At 38.7% G+C, this 25142-nt stretch overlaps 1 protein-coding gene across 1 annotated transcript; it reads left to right on the top strand.

The window, feature by feature from the left end:
- The first annotated feature begins 1304 nt into the window (after window positions 1-1304).
- LOC121778322 (glucan endo-1,3-beta-glucosidase-like) lies at window positions 1305-4734 on the top strand. Its single transcript, XM_042175649.1, has 3 exons — window positions 1305-1416; window positions 2297-2913; window positions 4197-4734. Exons 1-3 carry the CDS (start codon window positions 1338-1340, stop codon window positions 4602-4604), a joined length of 1104 nt encoding a protein of 367 aa, XP_042031583.1. The 5' UTR covers window positions 1305-1337; the 3' UTR covers window positions 4605-4734.
- The last annotated feature ends 20408 nt before the right edge of the window (window positions 4735-25142 follow it).

Genomic DNA, 25142 nt, shown 5'->3' on the forward strand with positions numbered 1-25142 from the left:
GATTACATGTAATACAAAATTTAGTTATATAATAATTAATTCAAAAATTTCAAGTAATTAGAATTCGGAAGTTATTCAATTTTTTTTGTCATTTAAGATATATCTAAAGGTACAAAACGAGTAAACCTCACACTTACGAAACAGTGAGACAAAGAGGAAGATTATATTGTTATTTAAATCAAAATTTTTTGTTATTTCATAATTATTGAAACTGAAAAAATAGTTTTGCAATTTTTGCAATTAGACCAAAATGATCAAAATCAAAACTAATGTGACAAAATCCAATATGACATGACAACAAACCATGTCATTTCGGATAAATGAACGTTTTTTTCATTAATATATGTAAGAGATTTTAAAGCTTTGATTTAGCCGGAAATCGTTGTCTATAGAAATTAGAGAATTGAAATTTCGTAGATTTTAGTTTAAATTTTGAAAGATATGTAATTAAAGTAAAATCAACCGGACATGCAAGAGTCTTCTCAGCTTTGTTTAGCCGAAAATCTTCGTTGTGAAAATCAGAAATAATTGGCCTAAGTTTGTTGATTTTAGGGGGAATTATCTAATTTTAAAATTGAACACTAAGTTATGACCAAGGGAAATTATAGGTTGGAAATAGCATGTAATTCGTGGAAGGCCAGGCTCGAAGGAAGATGCACATGTCTTGAAATTTCTTTTGTGGCCCAAGTGCTCCTAACACTAAAGGTGGATAAGATAATATGGAAAATTATTATCTTTAAGTAGAATGGAATTCATGAAGACTTGTTAGAGAGAATTTATTTTAGTGCAATAGATATCTTATATACAATGTTAATTTTCACTTTAAAATGATGTGATTATATCTGAATCCATATATTCTCATACAAGATCAATACAATGTTAGGTTCCGTGTTTTCTTCATTTTGACCTGAGAATTGAATTAAAGTTGTGGATTTTCAAGTGTAAACTTGGAAATTTTGAAATTATAATTCAATATTATAGTTCCATATATTTTTGTGATACCACATAGTAGTAGAATTGAATTTTGAGTCCCCAGTGGTCCGAATTCCACGTTTTCAAACGGAGCGAACACAATTCCATGATCTTTATATAATTTTCATTCTATTCCCCCACTTTGTAGTTATTAATTTTTCGTAACGTTAATATTTTATTAATATATTGTGCAAGTTGAAAGATTATATTAGCAAGAAAATGTTGACGGCAAACAAAGATAATTTAATTGGGAAATTTATTAGCACTGTAATTAGCACCCAAATTAACCTCTATAAATAATGAAGTGGCTATAAGGATATAATTAACTTGCACAATTCCATCTTATTTAGAGCTCTCCTTTCTCCATGGCTACTGAATCAAATCACTTCTTCTTTGCATTTCTCATCTTCGGGCTGCTTGTAACTATCTCTCTTGATTTCACAGGTGAACTTGCATCTCATTTCCTTCGTTTCATCTTTAAATGTGTATTCTTATGAATATATATACATACTTATGTACCGAAACAATACGATTAATATAGACTCGATCGGCTACGTATTTATACAGCTATTTTTTCTTGTATTTTAGTTTCTTCTATGTTGATTTAATTTTAAAATTGCTAACAACGATTCATTATATAGTTATACTTTCAACTAATAATACTTCAACCAATATTTCTCCATCCCTCTTATTTTTAATATCAAAGCTCGTATCATTCACAACAAGACTATATTTTATGAACGAAGATAATAATAAATTTTTTGATATTTAATTTTAAATTTATATTCCCTCCGTTTCACCATAGTTGAGTCGTTTTTCCATTATGAAAAGTTCCTTAATAGTGAGTCATTTCCCTATACGAAAATAATTAACTCTCTTTTCCTTTTCTACTACGTTCTCTCTGTTATCACTTTATTCTCTTTACTTTTTATTCTCTCATAATTTTCTTAATCTTCATGCCGTAAAGAAACGCATCAACCATGGCAGAATGAAGGGACTATTATTTAAGATTTGATATTAAGGTTGTGGTGCACTATGGTCAATAAGTGAAATCCTGCCGAATATAAAAGCAAATCTCAGCCCTTTGATCCTTAGATTGGATGGTTGTGATAATAATATCCGAACTACATTATTACACTAAAAGCGTTACATTTTTAGCTGAGCTACATTATTAGACTACAAAATCTATATTATTAGATGACACGTGGCATTAATCTAACGGTTACATCACAAGATCCAATGACCGAGATTTGCTTTGATTTTTAACACAATTTCACTTATTGATTTGATCACATCCCTGTTGGCTTATTCAAACATAATGCAGTTGCGGAGATCGGAGTTTGCTACGGACGAAACGGCAACAACCTCCTCTCGCCGGCGCAAGTGGTGAATCTCTACAAGCGCCACAACATCAAAAAAATGCGTACCTACGACCCGGACAACGCAATCCTCGACGCCCTCCGCGGCTCGGGCATCGAGCTCACCGTCGCAATCACCAACCAATTCATCCAGCGCCTCGCCGTCGATGCCAACAACGCCAACGACTGGGTCCGCGACCACGTCCTCAACTACCCCGACGTCAATCTCAAGTCCATCTCCGTCGGCAACGAGGTCAGCCCCGCCGACGCCACCACGTCACGCTACGCGCGCTTTGTCCTCCCTGCGATGCGCAACGTCTACAGAGCCATCTTCCGCGCCCGACGCGATGGCCAGGTCAAGGTCACCACCACCGTCGGCATGAGCACCCTCGGCAACTCGTTTCCGCCGGAGGACGGCGTGTTCCGTGATGACGTGGCGCCGTACCTGAGACCGATTTTGTCGTTCATGATGAACACCGGCTCGCCTTTCATGGTGAATGCGTATCCTTACTTTGCCTATGTCGCTAGTAAAGGGCAGATCGATCTCGGATACGCACTGCTGGAGCCAGGTCATGGGATTCAGGTAAGAGATGGTCTTAAAATCTCTTAAATCTTGTCACATATGGACTTGGTGAGTTGTCCATTGCTAATATGGTATCACAGTGGATCAAGTCCATAAAAGATCTCTTTCTCTTATCACCTTGTCTACTTTCATCCCATATTGATGATCAGGGGTGGACGCAGAAATAAACATGAGTAGGAGCTAAATTTTCAAAATTTTATATAAAAATAAATTTTCATGTAATTTAAAATATTATTAGGGACTTTTATATACCAATATGTTCAAAATATGAATAAATTTTAAATTTTCATAATAGAAAAAAATTAAAAAATTAGATTCATTAGGAGCTAAAGCCCTCCCCTCTTTACATGTGGGTCCGCCCATGTTGATGATAAATCTCTTATCTCTTGTGTTGTCTATCCCATGTGTGGAAGTACAATGTTCATTTCGGACCCTTTTCGATGATATATCTAATTTCTTATATTCTGTCTCGTTTATACCACGTGTGGAAGTCTGATGTTCATTCTCACACGTGTGGAGGTGTGTTAAAATCTATTAAATTTTTCCTACCTGAGTGGCCCACTTATAATAACATGGTCTTGGCTCAAATATTAGTAAGAATTGTTAATAAGCTAGTACTCCCTTCGTCTAATAGAAATAGGTTGACTTTCCTTTTCGTTCGTCCCATAAAAATAGTTTATATTCATATATGGAAAGAGTTTCTCCTTCTCATTTACTTTATCATTTATGGGTCCAACTATCCACTATATTATTTCAACTACTTTTTCTCATTATATACTCCCTCCGTTCGAAGTTACTTGATGCGTTTCTTTTCGGCACGAGATTTAAGAAAGTTGTATTTAATGAGTTAAATAAAGTAGAAGAGATAATAAAATAAGAGAGATGAGAGAAAGTAAAGTAAACAAAATAATAAAGTAGGTGTGATTAGATGTTTTGTTTTTAGCCAAAAAGTGTATGACTCAAGTAACTTGGGACGGGGGAGTATTACTTTCTCAATTACGCATTAAAACTCATGCCATCTTCAATTAGTCTATTTCTATGGGACGGAGGGAGTATCAAATACCATGGTTGCCCCGACTTGCAAATTATTTATTTGAAGGAAATGTTAAACTATTCGTGTCATAATTTATAAACTTAAATTATTAAATCATAATTTTATCCGCTATCTAAAAATATTCAAAGAATTTTCACCTCGTATGTAACACTAGCTAGAGTATTTGATTGCAAAGTTAGTAAATCATACAGGATCTCAACTAATCCTAATAAAAGAGTTTTTTGTTCAGGTAAACGGAGTCTATTATGCCAATCTTTACTATGCGATGGTCGATGCTGTATATGCGGCGATTGACAGGATGGTCAATCCTTCGCTACATTCAACTGGTGGTATGCATAACCGTACATCCGAAAAGAAGGCGGGGCGTAGGGGCGGCCGGGCAGGGCCGAAAGTAGTGGTGACGGAGAGCGGACATCCCTCAAGCGGTGGCACATCGGCAAACTTGGTTAATGCCAAAACTTTTAATGAGAATTTGCTTGGTGTTGTGGATAATGGGACACCGAGACATCCTGGGCCTATAGAGACGTACATATTTGCTCTGTTTGATGAAAATTTGAAGCCCGGGGCTGAGACAGAGAGGAATTTTGGGCTTTTTTATCCAAACGGCCAGTCCAAATATGACATGAATTTCAACTAGTTTTTGTTTTATGAGGCCCATGTGCATGCCATGGAGCAGTATCCGGCTTGTCCTCCTATCGATGTATTCGATCCAACAAGGATAACTGATGAAACCATAATTTAGATTGTATAATGGAGGTTTAGGAATACATAATCGATCAGTCATAAAATGCAAACCCATCTACTGTACAAACTCTAAACTTTTCAACACGGTGTCAATACAACGTCAACACAGTGTAAAATTTCAAGATTTTGATATCAATACAAAGTCAACACAATATCAATACAATGTCAACACGGTGTCAACCGTTGACACAGTGTTGATATTTTCTGTTGCTATTATTTTATAATCTGTTGACATTTTTTAACGGTTCAGATTATAGTTTGGAGTTTGCATTTAGAATTTGAATTTGATTACATTCCACGAATCACTCTAAAATATCATATTTAGCATCCGCAGCGGTGAGTGGACACCTGTCCGTCCGTCCGTGCCAGCGGCGCGGCACCGCCTGCTCGCCGCTGCGCTCTTGCCGCTTGCAGCGGCGCGGCGCTGCTCGATGCATCGAGCACGTCTGTACCAGCGAGCAGCGGACGTGGCGCGTTCTGATTGGCCAACGGCTTTTCCGTTGGAATTTTTTTTAAATCGAAAATAATACGAAAAATAAAAAAAAAATATTTTCAGATTCCAAAAAATATGGCCGTTTTTTTACCATTTTTCTGGAATTTTTTTGATTTTTTTGATTTTTTTATTCCCAAAATCATCTATAAATACACATATTCATCATCCATTTTTCACATCAAATCATCTCTCATTCATCTCTCATTCATATTTTTTCATACAACTTATCTACATCTTCCTCTCTCACTCAAACCCTCTCAAATGGATTTAACCAATCTCATTGCGGAAGCGGAGCGCGAAGAACAAGAATACTATGAACAATATCGTGCCGCCTATGAAGCCTATGTCACCGCGAATACCCCCGCCCCTCCTCCTCGACCAACTAGATCAACTCGCCGCTACATCCATCGTGACCGGGAGGGAGCCAACGAAAGGCTCGTTGCCGACTATTTTTCCGACCAGCCGCGGTTTCCGGAAGATTACTTTCGACGCCGTTTTTGCATTTCAAAACGCTTATTTATGCGTATTGTCAACACATTATCCGCCCGTGTTGAATACTTTCAAACAAGTACAGACGCAACCGGTCGGCAAAGTCTCCCGGCGTTGCAGAAGTGTACGTGTGCCATCCGACAACTTGCTACTGGACAAACCGCTGACCTCTTCGACGAGTATTTGCATGTCGGTGAGTCAACTGGAATCCTTTGCCTTAAAATTTTTTGCGACGGCGTTCGTTCAACTTTCGATGAGGAATTCCTTCGGGCACCCACCACCAATGATTGTCAACGGTTAGTTCGTCTTCACGAAACAGTCCATGGTTTTCCCGATGTGCTTGACAGCATTGACTGCATGCATCGGAGGTGGAAGAATTGCCCGACTGCTTGGAGGGGGCAACACTTAAGAGGCCACAAAGGCGGTGGCCCAACACTTATCCTTGAAGCGGTCGCCGACTACCGCTATGGATTTGGCATGCATATTTTGGTTTTGCCGGATCCAACAACGACTTGAACGTGCTCTATTCTTCACCACTCTTCAATGATGTTTTGAATGGTGTAGCACCGGCGATCGACTTCACCGTCAATGGAAATGCATACCACATGAGTTACTATCTCACCGATGGCATCTACCCAAGGTGGTCGACTTTCGTGAAGACGCTCAGCATCCCGCAAGACCCGAGACGGGTTCTTTCTGCGTAGCGTCAAGAGTCCGCTCGGAAAGACGTCGAAAGAGCTTTTGGGGTCCTTCAAGCCCAATTCAACATTGTGAAGGCCTCATCTCGGCTGTGGTACGTGAAAAATATCACCGACATCATGTACACGTGTATTATCTTGCACAACATGATTATAGCTAACGAAGGACCGATGTCGGCTAGCTTTTACGACGAAGATGAAGCCGGAAGCTCAACCGCGAGGTCTCCCGCACGCCGAGGTGTGCAGACAACGATGGCGAGAGGATCGAAACAAGGAATAAAATGCGCGATACCCGAGCCCACATTGAGCTACAAGAAGAACTAATCAAACATATTTTGGCGAAATTCGGCCACGAGTAGTGGTTTTTTTTTAATTTTATGAATTTAATTATGTAATTTTTAATTTTTAGGATTTTAATTATGTACTTTTAAATTTTTAGGATTTTAATTATGTAAATTTTAATTATTTTGTAATTTGTAATAGTATTACGGATATTTTTAATGCATTTTAATTTTGTGGAAATGTTTTTATTTAAATTGAATAATAGAATGGTGGGACCCTTGAGCTTGTCCTTGCGGAAGAGTACGGATGTGGGTGTTGTGCTCTTACCTAAGAGCAAGGAGTGAAAGTGGGTCCGGGTCCACATCCGTACTCGTTGGCAAGAGCATGGATGGAGATGCTATTAAGCGAACTAAAATTGGTGATGTCAATATCCTACAATTCCCGCTTTTGCAAGTTCCATATCCGCGTTTTAATTGTTTTTTACTTAATTGATTCTTAGTATAAGAACCTTTCATTGTTTTCAAAATAATGTTTGAAGATCGTGATGCAGTACTTAGTGCGCGTGGATACGATACTCGTACTAACTATTAGCTAGTATTATAATACTAGCATTGTTCACTTTTTCAGTCTATTATTAGTGCTAGTTAAAAGTCCATCAATAGCCATCTAAGCTCAATTTTCACTATGGTCTTATTTTAAGTTGATTATACTAATTAAATTTATTCTATATATCGATATGAACATATGCACGACATAGATAGCCCAAGACTTGTTCTTGTGAAAAACAACAAAAAAAAAACATACAAATAGGGTTTTTGACTCAATAATGTGTAACAAACATAGAATTCAAGGATATATAAGAGATGAAGAGAAAGGTGCATGAATAAATGATCTTCAATGAAATGATAAATGCTTTTTTTATTCTAATTATACTACTTCAACAAATTCAAATTAAAACTTAAGAAAATGAATAAGATATGAAAAATAATTAATGTGAAGGGAAAGTAAAACCTAGGATCCAATGCACGATTCTATATATATACCCATTGCCCTTGGTGTCTCCAGTGTTGTTAGGTCGGTCTTTAATAGATTAAACCCTCTCTCGAGGTGAAGAGATGTTAGTATCGAAGTTTAGGGTTTGGATGTTAGTATCGAAGTCGCCTTATAATGCCTAACATCTAACTCCCAAAGTTCACTATGACCAACGACCTCAGCTATCTCGTATTCTATTGGTCAAGTTGTAGATCATCCTTACTTCCAAGCTATTTATTCTGTCTTCCGGTTACTCTAATTAAACTTAGCAACGCTCAAAAGATAGTTAGACAATTGAATGAGTAAGTACAAGGAATAAGGTAAACAACCAATAGTAAGACAAGAATGAATTAAATGGATAAATAACTCAAAAATAATATTTTCACCAAGAATTCTACAATAATGGTTTAGTTCCTCATATTAATGGTCAAATCAAAGTTCAAGACAAATAAATCAAACACAAACATAAGATCTGAAAACTAGATACTCTTAAGGGAGGAATGATTGGAGTGGAGTCGTCAATCATCTATCCAAAGCCTCATTTTCTCTCTTTTCTTCTCCAATAGTGTTTTTGAGTGTTGGGGATGAGTTTTGGTGGCTGAGAAGTGTTTTTAAAAACTATAACCATTTTCTTTTATTTCTCCTCATTGAAATTTGTGAAATCTGGCATTACGAAAGGATCCGCTTGATTTATCTGGCTGGGTAAACATATAGTCGGAAATGACCTGGAAGGATTGAAATCTCTAGACTCTCGATGCCTTGGGTATTAGACCCGTCTGAAAGGAAATAAGCTAGAATTAGATTAATATGGATTAAGTAATTATATTAATCCATGGGCCCAACCATCATAGAGCCCAAGTGACTTTTAAATTGCATGACTCTTACTTAATTAGGAACGGAGATACCGACGGCCGGGGCTTGGCCGGAATCGGACCCATACCCCCCCCTATTCAGCCGCGCCCCGCCGGATTTTCGCCCCGGGTTCGGATGGCCTGAATTTTTATGTATACTGTGTTTGAGAGTCTTCTGGAAGAGGCGAAGAGGAAGAGAGATCCCCAATTTGAAGAAGACGATACATGATGAAATTGGGCTTCTAAAGTGGGTCATTAATTATATTGGATTGGAGTATTAGACTTGGGCCTTTAATATATAATAATAATAGAAAAACTAAAATAGCCTTATTGAATATTTAAGCCCAAATTTATGCTACAAGTAACGTTTCTTCTTCTCCAACTAAAATCATATTGGAGGTGCACCGCAAATTACAACAGCCGCAAAATCATATCAGGGGTCTCCTACTAAAATCTATGCATAATATACTGTTCAGCCTGTGCTTTTGCAGAAAAATTAAAAGGTTTGATTCTTTGATTGCGATTTTAACTTTTTGTTTTGAATTAATAGCATGAAATTTAAAATTATTTATTTTGAATCAACTGAAAGGTCATGTCTTTAGGAATATAGTGTTGAAAAAGAGAAAAAGGAGTTTCCAAGTTAAATGGTTTGAAAGACATGTATGGTTGGAATATAGTGTTGAAAAAGAACCGGCATTTTATTTTTGGTGTTATCTTTTCAAGCCTATTAATACCAATCATTTTGGAGATGACGTATTCGTGAGTACGGGCTTTAAAAATTGGAAAAAGGCGCTTGCTATTTTTAGAGAACATGATGGTTCAGCAAATAGCACACATGATCAGGCTAGAATACTTTTTGAAGGGTTTAAAAATAAAAAAACAAAGTGTTGATTACAATATGAGGAAATATGATAAGGAAGACGAAGTCAACTACCGCATTCGCTTGACTACTTCTTTAGATGTGATTCGATTCTCGTTAAGACATGGATAGCCATTTCCTGGGAATGATGAATCATTTGAGTCTACAAACAAGGGAAACTTTCTAGAGATACTTAAATGGTATTGTGAGCATAAAGAAGAGGTAGCCGCAGTTATATTGGAGAATGCTCCACGTAATAATAAGATGACTAGTCCTTTGATTCAAAAGGAATTACCAAATTGTTGTACCGTTGAGACTACGAAAGTTATTTTGGAAGATAAGGAAAATTGCAAATTCTCTCTATTGGTTGATGAAGCGCGAGATTCATCGATAAAAGAGCAAATGGCTTTGGTTATTAGATACGTGAACAATAACGGAAAGATTGTAGAAAGTTTCTTAGCCTTGGTACATGTCACTGATACTACAGCAAAGTCATTGAAGGAAGGGATTGACTCAGTGTTTGCTAAGCATACTTTATCTTTATCATGGTTAAGAGGTCAAGGCTATGACAGTGCATCAAATATGCGGGATGAGTACAATGGTCTGAAAACCCTTATACTGAATGAAAATAGATCTTCAAAGTACATCCATTGTTTTGCTCATCAGCTCCAACTAATGGTGGTAAATGTTACAAAACAACATGGTGCTATAAGTGATTTTTCACCATTGTCACTATGATTGTAAACACATGTGGAACATCTTGCAAAAGGAGAGACAAACTACGACAAGTTGAGCATGAGAAAATTGTCAAATATCTAGAAAGTGAAGAGATTAAAAGTGGAAGAGGTTTAAATCAAGAGATGAGTTTAAGGCGGCCGGGTTACACTCGATGGGGATCACACTTCACTACTTTGCTTCGTCTAAAAGGTATGTGGTCATCGATAATTGAAGTGCTTGAACATGTGTATGAAGATGGTACTAATCCAGATAATAGAGGTATAACAAAAACATTGAGTATGAGGCTTGGAAGCTATGACTTTGTTTTTATTTTACACTTAATGATTGAGTGGCTTGGGTCAACAAATGATTTGTCAAAAGTTTTGCAACTTCGGGATCAAAATATAGTTCAAGCTATATCTTTGATTGATACAACTAAAAGGACTTTGCAAGACTTTCGGGAGAATGGATGGAACCAATTCTTGAGACAAGTTGAAGAGTTTTGTGTGACTAATTCCATTGATGTCATCAATATAGATGATACCGTCAAGTTTGGTGTGCGAATGAAGCGAGGGGAACGCGTTACAAATTATCATCATTACAAGGTGGAGGTTTACTGTCAGTTATGATTTCTATTTTATTTCTTAGTTATGATTATTATTAAATATTTCTTTGTATTCTAATTTCATACTACTTATAATTATTAGGTTCTTGATTTAGTTATTTAAAAGATGGAAAATCGTTTTCCAGAAACAAATAGAAAATTGCTTATTTGCATGAATTGCCTTAGTCCAAGAAACTCCTATGGTAGCTTCAATATCAACAAGTTGGTCCGTCTCGCATAACTTTATCCGGATGACTTCTCGTGCACTGAATGTATGACTCTTCCCTATCAACTTAAAACTTATATCAGTGATGTAGTTGATAAAGCCGAGTTCTCCAATATTGAAGATTTGAGAAATCTTGGAAAGATTTTGGTCGCTACCACAAGAGATAAGACTTTTCCCTTGGTATACCGTTTGATTGAGTTGACTCATAATCCTTCCTGTTGCAACCGTTTCTGTTGAGAGAGTATTTTCTTCGATGAAATTTAGCAAGACAGATTGCGAAACAGAATGAGAGATGGTTGGATGAATGATATCTTAGTTGTATATACTGAGAGGGAAATTTTTAACAAAATTGAAAATGAAGCCATTCTTCGACAATTTCAAGAAATGGCGACACGTCAAAAATCATCTAGAGCCTCATAAAAATTGTAAAGACGTTATATTTGAATTGAAATTTTTAGTATTCTTATTTTTTTGTTTTTTTAAAGGATTTCAGCACCGGCTTATTTGAAAGTCTAGTTCCACCCCTGTACTTAATATGAATTAAGTAATTATAGTTGGGCTACAATAATATTGATCCATGAGCCCAACAATCATAGAGCCCAAGTGACTTTTCAATTGCATGACTCTTCATCTACCTGACTCTTCATCTACTTATTAATGGTTATTTAGTCTTCATTGTGGAGAATGAATAAGGTGGTGAAAGTGGAGGGAAGAGAAGAGACACAGGATAGAAAATACGCAAAGCTTTATAGAGAGAATTCCTAACTTTCTTCTACATAGCAATTGTACTGGGATAGTTCCTGCATCAGGTTGGATTGCACGTGGACCTCGATAGTAGTGAATTCAACCTACATGATTCAATCAATCGTGGAAACAAACTACACAACAAGTAAGTATATCTAATTGCTGTGTTTACTGCTCAACGTGCAATATCTATTATGAATCTAAATCTGTTATTCTTGTATGCTATTTCCGCTGCGCTCATTAGATGATTACAAGAATTCCTAACAGTGGTATCAGAATTGATTTTGTCCTCTAATTAGTTCGTGGAATAATTTTGGAAATTAAAATCATATGTAATTGGGTATACTTTGGAATCTGATTCCAAAATTTTACGAAAAGGTTAATGCTTTTGAAAATTGATTTTGAACAGCTCTCTCCGCTCTTTGGAATTTTGTGGAAATTGGATTACGCATATATTTTGAATATCTAAATTAGATTTCAGTTTTCTAAAATTTCAGCAAAAGTTCTATTGTCTTTTGGAAATTCTTTACAACAATTTCGAAACTTCATGCAATCGAAAGAAATTTTGAACTGTGGATTTTGAAATTGGGTTTAGCTATTCAAATTGCTAAATTGTTTCTTATACTGTTTTAAGAACTGACTTTGAAAATTTCAAAACCATCTACCGGTTGCCTCCGTCGCGGTGTGCTGCCGGAAGAGGTGTAGAATGGAGGGAGCACGAGGTTAGGCTATTGTTCCGATCAATGTCATGTTCTCATTATTGATGAAAATCCGACTGTGATTCTCCTCTTCTTTGTCTCTCCTTTACCGGAGACGGCGGCTGTGTTGTCAAACAGTTCAAGAGAATTGGAAGAGCTGTTCATGGTGAACATCAGATGAATCGTGGAAATGAGGAATGTTGGAAAGAAATCATGGAATTAAGGTGATTGATTCCAAATTGATTGTATACCATGATTAGAATAGGATCTCCAATAATCTCGTTTACCATATGTAAATTATCTCATGCCTATAAAAGTGTAGCCCTAACACATATTGTAATCAAGCAATAAAATACATCTTCTGATCCCTAATTATTTCTTCATGGTGTCAGAGCAGGAAGAATTCTGGCTCAGAGAATTCTCATCATAGCCGTTTATACCCAATTCTCGGCCTTTTCCTAAAACCAAAACAAAAACCAACACCTGCACAAGATGTAGACGAAGAGAAACCAGCAACCGAATCCTCAAAATTGAGGACAAACAAGAACATTACCGTGGCGTTCAAATTGAATGGGAAGAACTACCCGTTGTGGTCGCGCCTAATGAAAGTCACGATAGGAAGCAAGAGGGGATACTCCCACATCCAAGATGAACTACCAGATCCTCCTGGCAGCAAGGGGTATCGGGATTGGGAGGAAACCGATTTAATCGTTTTCTCGTGGATCGTCGATAACATCAAAAATGATATTATCGCCGATTTCGCTTATCACCAAACATCCAAAGCTTTGTGGGACAATCTCGCAATCAGATTCGAGAGCAAGGTAGATCCGTATCTGATGTACAACCTGGGGGACAAAATAATATCAATCAGACAAGGAAACCTCGACCTAGAGACGTATTACCGTCGAATCCATGGATTGCTGGTGAATATTGATCGTGTTAGGGTTTGTATACTAGAAATCACCTTTCGAGTGATTGAATACTGTAAAACTCTAATAATTATTTTCCAATGAATGCAACAGATTATTTTTGTCATAATGTTGTTATGTTTTACATTTAATGTATGTTTATTGCATATTTAAATGTATAAGCGAACATAACAAAGTCTAAGTCTTTGTTTTAGTAGACCGGTTGTGGGCTGCACTCAATTTAAGATACGCGGTCAGTCCTGAACAAAGAAAAATAAGAATTTCACAACCTAGATAGGCCTAGACTACCTATCGTGAGAGGTTGCAATGTCAGTCGGATTATTTCTAAGCCTTATTGAAATAAGATGACGTTGGTGTGGTATAGCACTGAAATGGATCTAAACAGTAAGACGAGTCTTTATGCTATCTACTGATAGATGATGTCTTGATAATTAATTTCTTAATCAATGTACGTTAGCATTGAGCATACGATATTGACTATCTACTACTTTGACTTACCAAAGGTGCGAGTTTTTCGTCACCCAACGATCTATGTATATTGGGTAGTGGTGATCATTATCTGGCGGTGCTAGGATTGCTATTATGTTGAATCGTGCGCGATGAGGGTCTCGTTTGATAACATCCACAAGAGAAGCTCGAAACAAGGTTTTATTATTCGAAACCTAGCTAGTTGGAGTTTAATTACTCTATGAATAATAAATAAGAGTTTCTTGCAAAGTCCACTCTTGGAGATTAAAATATGTTAATTAATTAAGTCCATAACAGACATTGATTAATTAATGGATGTTTCTATCTTAAGCGCGGGAAATGAATTAAACAAATTAAAAGGAAACCCGGAATACTTGTAATTTCGGATTTGGAAAGGCAATGCAATATTACTTCTGTAGTGGCTACTTGTAATATTCTAATATAAGCTTGTATTAAATTGTGGGTTCAATTTAATTAGTAAAAAGCTAATTGGGTGAGGTCATGTCCAAATACTTCCTTAGATCCCTGTCTGGTCCCAATATGTGACTTAATATAAATAGGAGAATAAAGGAGACAGAAAATACACATTTTCCACAACATAATTTTCGTCCCCCCTCATATTTGAGAAAGGATCGAAATTGCTCTCCTTCCGTGAGCAGGTTTCTGTCTTCGTTATTTAAGTCCTAGTACACTGGTGAGATTTGCCCACACAAATATCAGTCTATAGTCCGGGACACCAGTCAGAAGATCCGAGGTCAAAATCTGAAGATCTTCACGTGGAGAAGACGCAAGCCATCTTCGATTCTTAAGTGAATCAACGAGGTAAATTGGCTAACTCCGTAGTACACATGTTTTAGAGATAATTTGCGCTAAAGCATGTTTATAATTCAAGTTGCGAGCATGATACATGTGATAATTACGTGAATAGAATTTATCTAAATAATCTGCTAAATAGATCAGTTTTATGTGATCCGTTAGAACGCACGCTTCCGATGCCAACCCCTTCAGATCGAAGTCAGAAGCAACCAGTCACGTGTTGTGATAAGGGGATTGGGCAATATCGACATCACGCAAGTGAGAAACGACTCATCAAGTTTCTCATAGGATTGAATCAGGAGTATGACCACATCCGTCTGGAGATCCTCAAACAACAGCCATACCCCTCAGTCGAAAAGCCTACGGATTGGTGAAGAGGATGTGGCTCGACAAAAAATCTATCACGACCACAACTCCCTAGTCAAAGAAAGTGTAGCTACTTCGCGACTAAACATAATGAACTGTTTCAACTCATCATGAATATAACTTAATTCAAGGAAACATTGTCTGAATGGGATAAAGGTACAAACATACTAAATCAGAGTGAAATCTGGGACATTGTCATTACTAAAGCAAGTCTAAGTTTACGCTAAGGAAGAGTTCCAAGACAGATGTAATATGTATGAAGACATACTACACCAGCTATCCTTCTACTTATTTAGTCTTCTGTCCCAACACCTCATCTGCATCGACCGATCAACCTGCACATTAAGAAAAAACAATATGCAGGGCTGAGTATTTGATATACTCAGTGGGCTTATGCCGAAAACTGTTTTCTTTTAGTTGTCAGCCAAACTGAGTGAACGCGGGGTTTTTTCTGAAAACAAGTCCCGGTCACTAAAATCTGTTATTTCTTTCTGAGAATAGACTGTAGTCTTTTAAACTTCTGATGATATGCCATATCATACTGCGTGAATCGGGAATGTGGCCACATTCCACGATCACTGGGCCGGCCAACCTGGCGCTAGCTCACGGCACTGGACCGGCCAACCTGGCGCTAGCTCACGGTCCCTATGTGTACACTAGTCCGAGTAGGGTTTGGGGCCAACCTGGCGCTAGCTCACATCCCTACTGGGACCCGAATTAGATTTAACTTGCTTGGCATACCCAACAGATAGGCAATCACAAAACAAAACATGGCATGACAACTCATTCAAATAATCATATTTTCACATAAAACACGCTTTAAAAGAAAGAAGAGAAAACCCACCTCAATTGCTTAAACTCTTGCAAAACGGGTGCTTTCACGTCCTGAGATTACGCGTCGAGCAACGACGTTCCTTTACAAAATTTAATATACTTAAATTAGGCTTTAAATAATTGCTTATCTTGCATGAATGCATGCCTAAGCGTGTGCTCTTTTTTTTATCTCTTTCTTTCTAAAACTTAGAGATCTAATTTCTTTAATTAAAACTGTGACTATTGAAGTCCGCTTTAATTATTTTCCGAAAAGCTATCCCACACGGCTTAATATTTCTTTTCTTCCGCGGCTTAGGAATTAAATCCCATTATACTTTTGACTAATTTTAGAGTATAGCTCCAAGTGATTTAGTCTCTGGACCAAACTTTAAATTGAGCCTGGCCCAAATTCTACTTCAATTCCATCGGCCCCTTAGCCTTTAAACAAAGATGGCCCTATTAAAAAAAACATACTAGCCCAACTCCCATATTTTATTTATTTGGGCCCAAAATATTCTGAATAGGAGCAGCCCAATTCCCAACTTATACTCCCTTCTGCAATCGGTCTCCATCTCTCTCTTTCTTCCCCACGAAATCCAAATTCGAAATCCCTAAACTCAAGAACCCTAACTCCTTTCGGTGACTCCCACCGCTGCTCGCCGTTCTCTCGGCTCACCCGTCGGAGCATCACTGGCTCGAGCCCCTCGATGGGAGCAGCTCCCTCCTCGGCCTCCGTCGTCTCGCGCAGCTGTTCTCGAAATGCCGCCATCCGCGACCGCCCTTACTACTCCGACAGCCCGCAGCACAGCCATCACCGGCGGTTTTCTCCGCCGCTGTCTTTATGCGCTTGGCGTCGCACCGGGGCCGCCGCTTCACCATCGGAGTAGCTGCTGTTTTGGAGGCAGCTCGCAGCTTCTGCCGACGCCTTTCCGTCGTCACCGCCATCTCCGAAAACCCCTAAAGCTAAGCCTTCTTTTTATTCGTTATGGGTTCTATTCGACAGAAGCTAAGTTCTCATACTCTCTAAGTTCTTGCGGTAGATTTACTATGTTCAACTGATGGTGTTATAGTTGGGATTTGATTTGACCTTCCTCATCTTGAGCATGCTATGCACTAGAGGTCTATTATGCTGCTTAAGTTTCTCTACTATGAGCATATGCATAAGTTGTATTGCTATGAGAGGGTGTTGTTTACTTACTGAAAAAGCTTGAGATTGCTGTCTCTGACTCGGCTTCTTCCTCTCTGCCTCGGTTCTTCCTCCCTCTCCTTGGCTTGCTTTCTTGCTACTCACAACTTGCTATAAGGCTGAGCAATTTTGTGGTGGTGGGAGGAAATGGAACCGAGAGGTGGCATTTATAGAGGTTCTGTAACAGAAAGCCTGTTAAGGCTGATGTACTTGGCTGAGAAAGGTCTTTGGTTGGTTGTGTGATGGTTGCCTCCTCTGCAGCTTTGCAGAGTATAAACTCTGAGTCTTTTTGGTCTCTTTCCCAACTGATTTTGGTGGTATGTGGAGGTGTACTCGTGTGTTTATGGTGGCTGCCACAGAGCTCCAATCTTTGACTGCTCTTTACTCTGTAAATGCAACTAATTCTTGGCTCATTTGGGGTTTAGTACTGAGCTCATCGTCGAAGATTGTAATTTATTAGTTTGAGATTCTGGAAATTGTATTTATACCCTTTTTCCAAGAAATAAAAATACTCATTCATACTTTAATTAAAGTTCTGGTATTTTATTTCATAACTCTCGAGAATCTAAGTCTCGACTATTACAAAATCATGCCACCGCATTCGCTCCACCACCAGAGACTCCACTGGCGTGGGAAGTGCCAATGAATCATCGGGGGAAATAGGCTACGGATTTGGGGTACAGAGGGATGGACCGAACAATCGAGGAAGCCAGCAACGACCGCCACCTGCCAGAGGAAAGCCTAACAAAAGCAAGCTGTGGTGCTCCCACTGTGAGAAGAACAAGCACACGAGGGAGACATGTTTTCTCCGGGTGGGATACCCGGAATGGTGGGACGAAAACGGAAGGCACGAGCACAAGGGAAGCTCGCCGCCGTCGGAATCGCGGAGATCAACCGCCGGCAGAATACCCCAAATCAGAACAGAGAAGGGGCGATTGGAGGAGGGAACCATCCTAACAACCCTCCCCAACCGGAAATCGGAGGCGGTGGTGGTGGCGGCGATGGTGGGAGTGGCATCCGGGTCGGAAATTTCATGGAACGGACCGGAGCGGCGACGGAGGGTCAGAATTGGGGAGACGGTGCTATGACAGGAGATAAAGGGTTTGATTCTCAATCAAACCCTAACAAACCTTTTATATTTCATAGTTAAGCCCCAATTTATGATAAATACTAAAATATACCCCACTCCCTTAAAAATGAACCCCCTTATTTATCCCATTATGATTAGCTGCCCAGATTTGTTAGAAATTCCGAAATAACCCCAAATGTTGGCCAAATTGACAACCAAAACCGTTTTGCACCTCTGATGAATATTTCTGCTGCATTTAACGTGCAAAATTGGGATAGAATTGATAAAAGAGAATGGAATATTGATTGTGGGGCCACAGATACCGTGATCTCAAAGGGAACGGACTTTAGTGAGATCACTAAGACTTATATTAGAACTGCAAATGGAGAATTAATTAAAGTGGCAGGGGTCGGAACCATAGAAATTACTCCAAGCCTTCGTTTGTCAAAATGTTTATTTGTGCCAAGCTTGTCTCAAAGATTGGTGTCAGTGAGCCATGTTACAAGAGAGCCGAATTGCACTCTTCTGATGTACCCAAAATGTTGTATTTTACAGGATATTCGGACGAGGAAGATCGTTGGGCGTGGCACTGAGAACCTCTACTACGTGGATGGGGTAGCTCAACATGGCAGTGCAATGGTAGCTCACGGATCCACGAGAGATTAGGCTTGGCTATGGCACAAAAGACTAGAACATCCTTCCCATGGTTATTTTCAGCTTTTGTTTCCAAATTTTACAATTCCTAGAGATTTTTCTTGTGAGACATGTGTTTTGGGCAAAAGCCACATACAATCTTTCAAACATTCAGATACCCGTATGAAATTTATGTTTGAACTTGTGCATCTGGTGTTTGGGGTCCAGCGCCCGTTATTCGGGGAAAGGGTTTTTTGATATTTTGTTACTTTCATGGATGATTGCACTAGGATGACTTGGATTTATTTCTTGAAACACAAATCTGAAGTGGTCAAAAAATTTGTTCTTTTTTTCCATATGATCCAAACCCAGTTTCAAACCACTATAAAAATCCTTCGATATGATAATGGGAGAGAATTTGTCAATAGTGACATGTCTGGATTTTTTAGAAAAAAGGCCTTGTTCACCAAACTTCATGTGCCTACACACCCGAACAAAATGGGGTAGCCGAAAGAAAAAATAGAACAGTTCTTGCCCGTGCCATTATGATTGAATCCAAAGTCCCAACCTTCCTTTGGACAGATGTCGTGGCAACCTCCATCTACCTCATAAAACCGATTGCCCACCAAAATACTAAACAAGAAAACTCCCCTTGATATCCTCTCCTAACAAGCCAAAATACCCGAATCCCTTAGCATGTCACCTAAAGTGTTTGGGTGCACATTCTATGTCCATATTCCCAAACATTAAAGAACCAAATTCTCCCCTTGTGCTACTAAATGTGTTTTTGTGGGATACGGGGTAAACCAAAAAGGTTATTTATGCTTTGGCCAGAGTACTAAGAAAATCATCACCACTATAAATTGCAATTTCCTGGAAACCGAGTTCTTCTACCCTCACCACCTTAGCAGTAAGGGGAGCAAAATTCTGAAACTAATCAAGGGGACTGTCTAAGTTGGTTTGTGTCATCTCCAATCCCTTTAATTGGGAAACCAACAAAGACCGTAGCAGTCACTGCCGCCGAGTACGTCCCTCCACCAGAGTCTCCTCAACCACCTCACGATCAACCTCAACTGATATCCCATGTATGCCCCGTACCAATTTCCGAAGAGAATACTGTAGTTGATACTAACACTGCAGAAGAGGAGGAAGAGGATAACACCATCGATAATGACACGGGGAAGTATGTTATTCCAAATCGGAGTAATCGGGGGCATTTCCCCAAAACGATATTCTCCCGAGAAGATTGGTGCATAGAGCAGATATGGGGTTGCGAATTTTGTGCAAGGAAATTTGAGCAAGATGGCACGTTCATTTGAAGCGGCACTCTATGAGGAAGAGGAAATTCCACAGACTGCCGAGGAAGCAATGAAACACAAACACTGGAGAGAAGCTATGTTTACAGAGATGAAAGCATTGATGAAAAACAATACATGGGTAAAGGGAAAACTGCCAGAAGGGATCAAACCCGTGGGGTGTAGATGAGTGTTCACTATCAAGCGAAGACCAGATGGCTCAGTCGAGAGATATAATGCGTGACTTGTAGCAAAAGGGTACACTCAGACATACAGAGTTGACTATGTTGAGACCTTCTCGCTAGTAGCAAAGATCAACGCAGCCAGGGTATTATTCTCAATTGCAGCTAACAAAGATTGGCCACTTCACCAGTTCAACGTGACGAATGTCATCCTGTGTGGAGAGCTCCCTAAACCAATTTTTATGGTTCCTTCCCCAGGATTCACGAATGAGTTTCAGCCTGGAGAGGTGTGCAAACTCCAGAAGACGTTGTATGGGCTTAAGCAATCTCCCAGGGCCTTGTTCAGTCGATTCACCGAAGTGATGAAGAAATATGACTACAAGCAGAGCAACTCAGATCACACACTGTTCCTCAAAAAGAAAAATAGGAAAATCACATGTCTTATCGTCTATGTTGACGACATGATCATCACCGGGGATGATGAAGAAGAGATTGGCGAATTGAGGAAAAACTTGTTCAAAGAGTTTGAGATGAAGGATCTAGGTTTTCTCAAATACTTTTTAGGAATCAAGGTTATGAGATCAGATAGAGGAATCTTCATCAATCAGAGGAAGTATATTCTTGACCCTTTAGAAGAAGTGGGCATGGTAGACTCTAAGCCGGCAGACACCCCGATGGTATAGAATCACGGATTGCAGATAGTTCAAGGAGCGAAGCTCACGGACAGGGGGGATACCAGAGGCTGGTGGGGAAGCTCATTTACCCTTCTCATACTAGACCCGACATAGCATATGATATGGGAGTAGTAAGTCAGTTCATGCACTCACCACAAGAAGACCATTAGGAAGCTGCACTACGAATTGTCCGGTATTTGAAGGGCACTGCGGAGGATGGAGTGTTGTAGGGAACCCAAATGAACGAAAATCCACGGCATGGTACTTTACAATGGTAGGAGGAAACCTTGTCACGTGGAGGAGCAAGAAGCAGGTAGCACATATTATAATCAAGCAATAAAATACATCTTCCAATCCCTAATTATTTCTTCAAGGAAGATGAAGGGTTGCCATTATTTTATTTCTCACTCTCGACATTGCTCCGTTCGCAATTCTCCTTCGCTTCTCTATCATCGACGTCACCTTGGAGGCGACGGCTGGATTCTGTTTTGGAAAATAGTAGTTCCGAGAATAAGGAAAAAAGTCGGCCGTTGAAAGAGAATTGATGAGGAACAGAAGCGGTGGTACCTAATAATTTTGAAGAATTAATGGTGCAAAGTAGGTGTGCACACGGTTCATGAACCGGCGGTTCCGGTTCATGAACCGGCGGTTCACGGTTCACGAAATGCATGAACCGGAACCGGCCCGCCTAGGGTCCCGGCGGTTCTGGTTCCGGTTTAAAAAACTGGCGGTTCAAGCGGCGGTTCAAAACCGCCGGTTTTCGGGCAGGTTCGGTAGTTCGGCCATTTTTTTTTGTATTTTTCAATTAAATTACGACTCCAACGTGTAATATTTATTTAAAAATGTACGATGAAAGTTGCAATTTTACTGAAATTACACGTTTACAAGTTACAACAATTACAAATAGAAAAATTTAAATACAAGTTACAACAATTACAAATCGAAAAATTTAAATACAAGTTACAACAATTACAAATCGAAAAATTTAAATACAAGCTACAACAATTACAATTTACAAGTGTTGACAAAAAAGACTTAGAAGTTCTTATTAAAAAAATTATAAGTATATATACTCTTAATCAGCGAAGGAGATCTTTCTACATAACTATATTAAGGACACATTTAACAATTCAACTTTAAATGTTGAGTTTAGTCTAACAATCAACAATTATAGTAGAATTGTCAAAAGTTTCCCGGATTTAGCCGTATAGAGAAATCTACTTCATCGACTAGAGTATATACAAATACAATTATGTAATTGTATTTGCATATTTTTAAAATAGGAACAAATGGGAATAAAAGAAACAAAGGAAAAAGGACTTGAACTCAACTTAAATTTAAAATTTAAGTTGAGATGCCTACGTATCCCCAATGCTCATTTGCAGTAGGGAATCAAAGCCCACATTGTTCTCTTACCTTACTTACCTATTTGCATGGCCGGCGGCGGTTTACGGTTGGCCTACGATTCATCCCCGGTGAATTCATCTTGTGATCTCTCCTGACGATCATCTCAATCATTTTCTTGTTCTCTGACGTCGGCTTTGGACCAATCATCAAGTAACATCACGACTTCCATATTTTTCGCCGAGAGCTTACTTCTTGATTCATCCAACACACGCGAGCCAACACTAAAAGCGGACTCGACGGCGACAGTGGAAGCCGGAACAGAAAAAATCTCCTTGGCCATTGACGCAAGGATGGGAAAATCTTTCTCGTGGGTTCCTCCCACCAATCGAGGACGTCGATTTGGGCCGGAGGAGTAGGACCTTCATCACCAAATGAAAAGAGTGAATCGAAATATAAATCCAATTCACTTACCATACCTGAGCTCCTTCCGCCTGTGCTGTAGTTGTATAGGTCGGCTAGTTGGGCCGCGGCGTCGGGGTCATCATAATCGGCTTGAAATGCAAAGCCATAGTTATGTTGTGGAGGAGGGGGGGTCTTCTGACTTGGTAGGTGTTGTTATACTTGGTTTCATATTCGGTTTTCGCCCAAAACCGGCGGTTTTCGTCAAAACCGCCGGTTCACACCGGTCCCTACTTTGAACCCCTACGAACCTATCCCGGAATTAGCCGTTTGAACCGTTGAACCGGCGGTTCAAACCGCCGAACCGCCGGTTCATGGTTCATAATTTTGCCGAACCTGAACCGGCCCGTGTTAACCGCTGAACCGCCGGACGGTTCAAACCGCCGGTTCCGGTTCTGGGTCCGGTTCACGAACCGGCGGTTCCGAACCAGCGGTTAACCGCCGGTCCGGTTCGGTTTGTGCACACCTAGTGCAAAGTAATGGCTGGGTTACGATAATTTGGAAATTGAGCTTTACAAAGTTAAATTCAAAATGTCTAACTTGATAAATTTCCGATTACATCACATTTATTGATTTGATCAATAAATTATTATTCACACAAATTCTTTCAATAATTGGGACGTGTGTTGGCAATTGTTGTGTTATTGGATGTATTGGTCCATACTGATCACTATGTCATTATTTTGGAAGTAATTATAGTGATAAATCCTAATATAATGATTAGATTCATTATTTATTGAAATAATAATAACACATGTTTTTTCTATTAATTCGAGAATAAATCTGTTATTGTATTAACAAATTTTTATATATTATTATTTGGAAATAATATATATTTAATATTGATTTGGAATTAATATTGAATATGTAATATATTAATTTAGAATTAATATGAATTGTTAGTCCACGTTTAATTTGTAATGAAATATTAATTGTTCTATTTGTTGAACATTATTTGATATCCAATGTGATAAGCATGCTATTTGATTTATTCTTATTTATTTTAGCTATAGTAGTTAGAGACTGTGTTATACTATGTCTGGGTAGGCGGCGCGCCCAGTATGTGTAGTTCGTATTATACTATGTCTGGGTAGGTGGCGTTCAATAATTGTTTAAGATTTAATATTGGATATTATATTCACATAACTAGTATCACACTTTTCCCCATAAAATATAAGTCTTGTTTTGAAACTAACGTGTCGTCCATCATAATTGTATGATGTTCCTAGCCTTTTCGACCACGAGTTTTACGCCCTCGCGTTTACTCTAAATCCACAAGGTTTAGGCTCATTCATAGATACATGGTTGGCATCGTGTGATGGGGCTGACTTTCTTAAATTATTTTGAGTAGCCCTCGCAAACAAAATAATTTATGGACGTATACTAATTGGATTAATAAACCAAGAATTGTAAAATTGTTGTTACAATTGGCTTGGAGGCCTACCTGGTGATATTATTGTAGTCATCAGCCCTCGCAGATGATACAACTATATAGACTTGGATCTTGGACCACTAAAATTTATATTTGATATATGTTAAAATTAGTGGGAGCTAATCAATACAATAAACCCTTGTTTGATTAGTGATGCGAAAGTGATCTTTGTATGCTTTTCTAATTCGCTTTTCATTTTATTTTCTGTTCAGATAATATGTCAAACTTATCTTATGAGTGTATGATGGAAACAAACAAATTGACTGGGTCAAATTTCACGGAGTGGTATAGAGACTGCCCAAAACTCAAGGCACAAGGTGCAATGAGTGGGAGCTCAACTATGTTTGTCATTGAGATAAATATGTCTATGAATAACTTACAATCCTGGGTATTGGATACTGCTTGTGGTTCACACATTTGTAATAGTGTGCAAGGTCTAATAGACAACAGGAAAGTGAGGCTTGGGGAAGTAGACCTACGTGTTGGAAATGGAACAAGAGTTGCTGCCGAACGCGTGGGAACTTATAGATTAGACCTTCCCTCAGGACATAGACTAGATTTACATACTTGTTATTTTGTTCCAGTTATTTCAAAGAATATTATTACCATTTCGATGTTGGACATCGAAGGTTTTTCTTCCCATTTTGCAAACAGCACATGCTCGTTTTCTAATAATAGACTGTTTTATGGAAATTCTTCTTTAGAGAATGAATTATATATGCTTGAATGCAAACGGAATATTCGCAATGTGCAAAATAAAAGACTTAAGCTATGTAAGACAGATAATGCTACTTATCTTTGGCATTGTAGACTTGGTCATATCAATAAGAAAAGGATAGCGAGATTGAGAAAGTTAGACTATCTAAATTCATTTGATATTGAATCATATGGTGCTTGTGAATTTTGTCTCAAAGGAAAGATTGCCAATAAGCCACTTTCTGGGAAATGGGTGTGTGCTAATGATGTGCTAGAGTTGATCCACAAAGATGTGTGCGGACCGTTTCCAACTCAAGCAAAAGGTGGTTATTTGTACTTCATTACTTTCACTGATGATTTGACAAGGTATGAA

This window comes from Salvia splendens, chromosome 19 (assembly GCF_004379255.2).
Source record: "Salvia splendens isolate huo1 chromosome 19, SspV2, whole genome shotgun sequence".
Taxonomy (NCBI): Eukaryota; Viridiplantae; Streptophyta; class Magnoliopsida; order Lamiales; family Lamiaceae; genus Salvia; species Salvia splendens.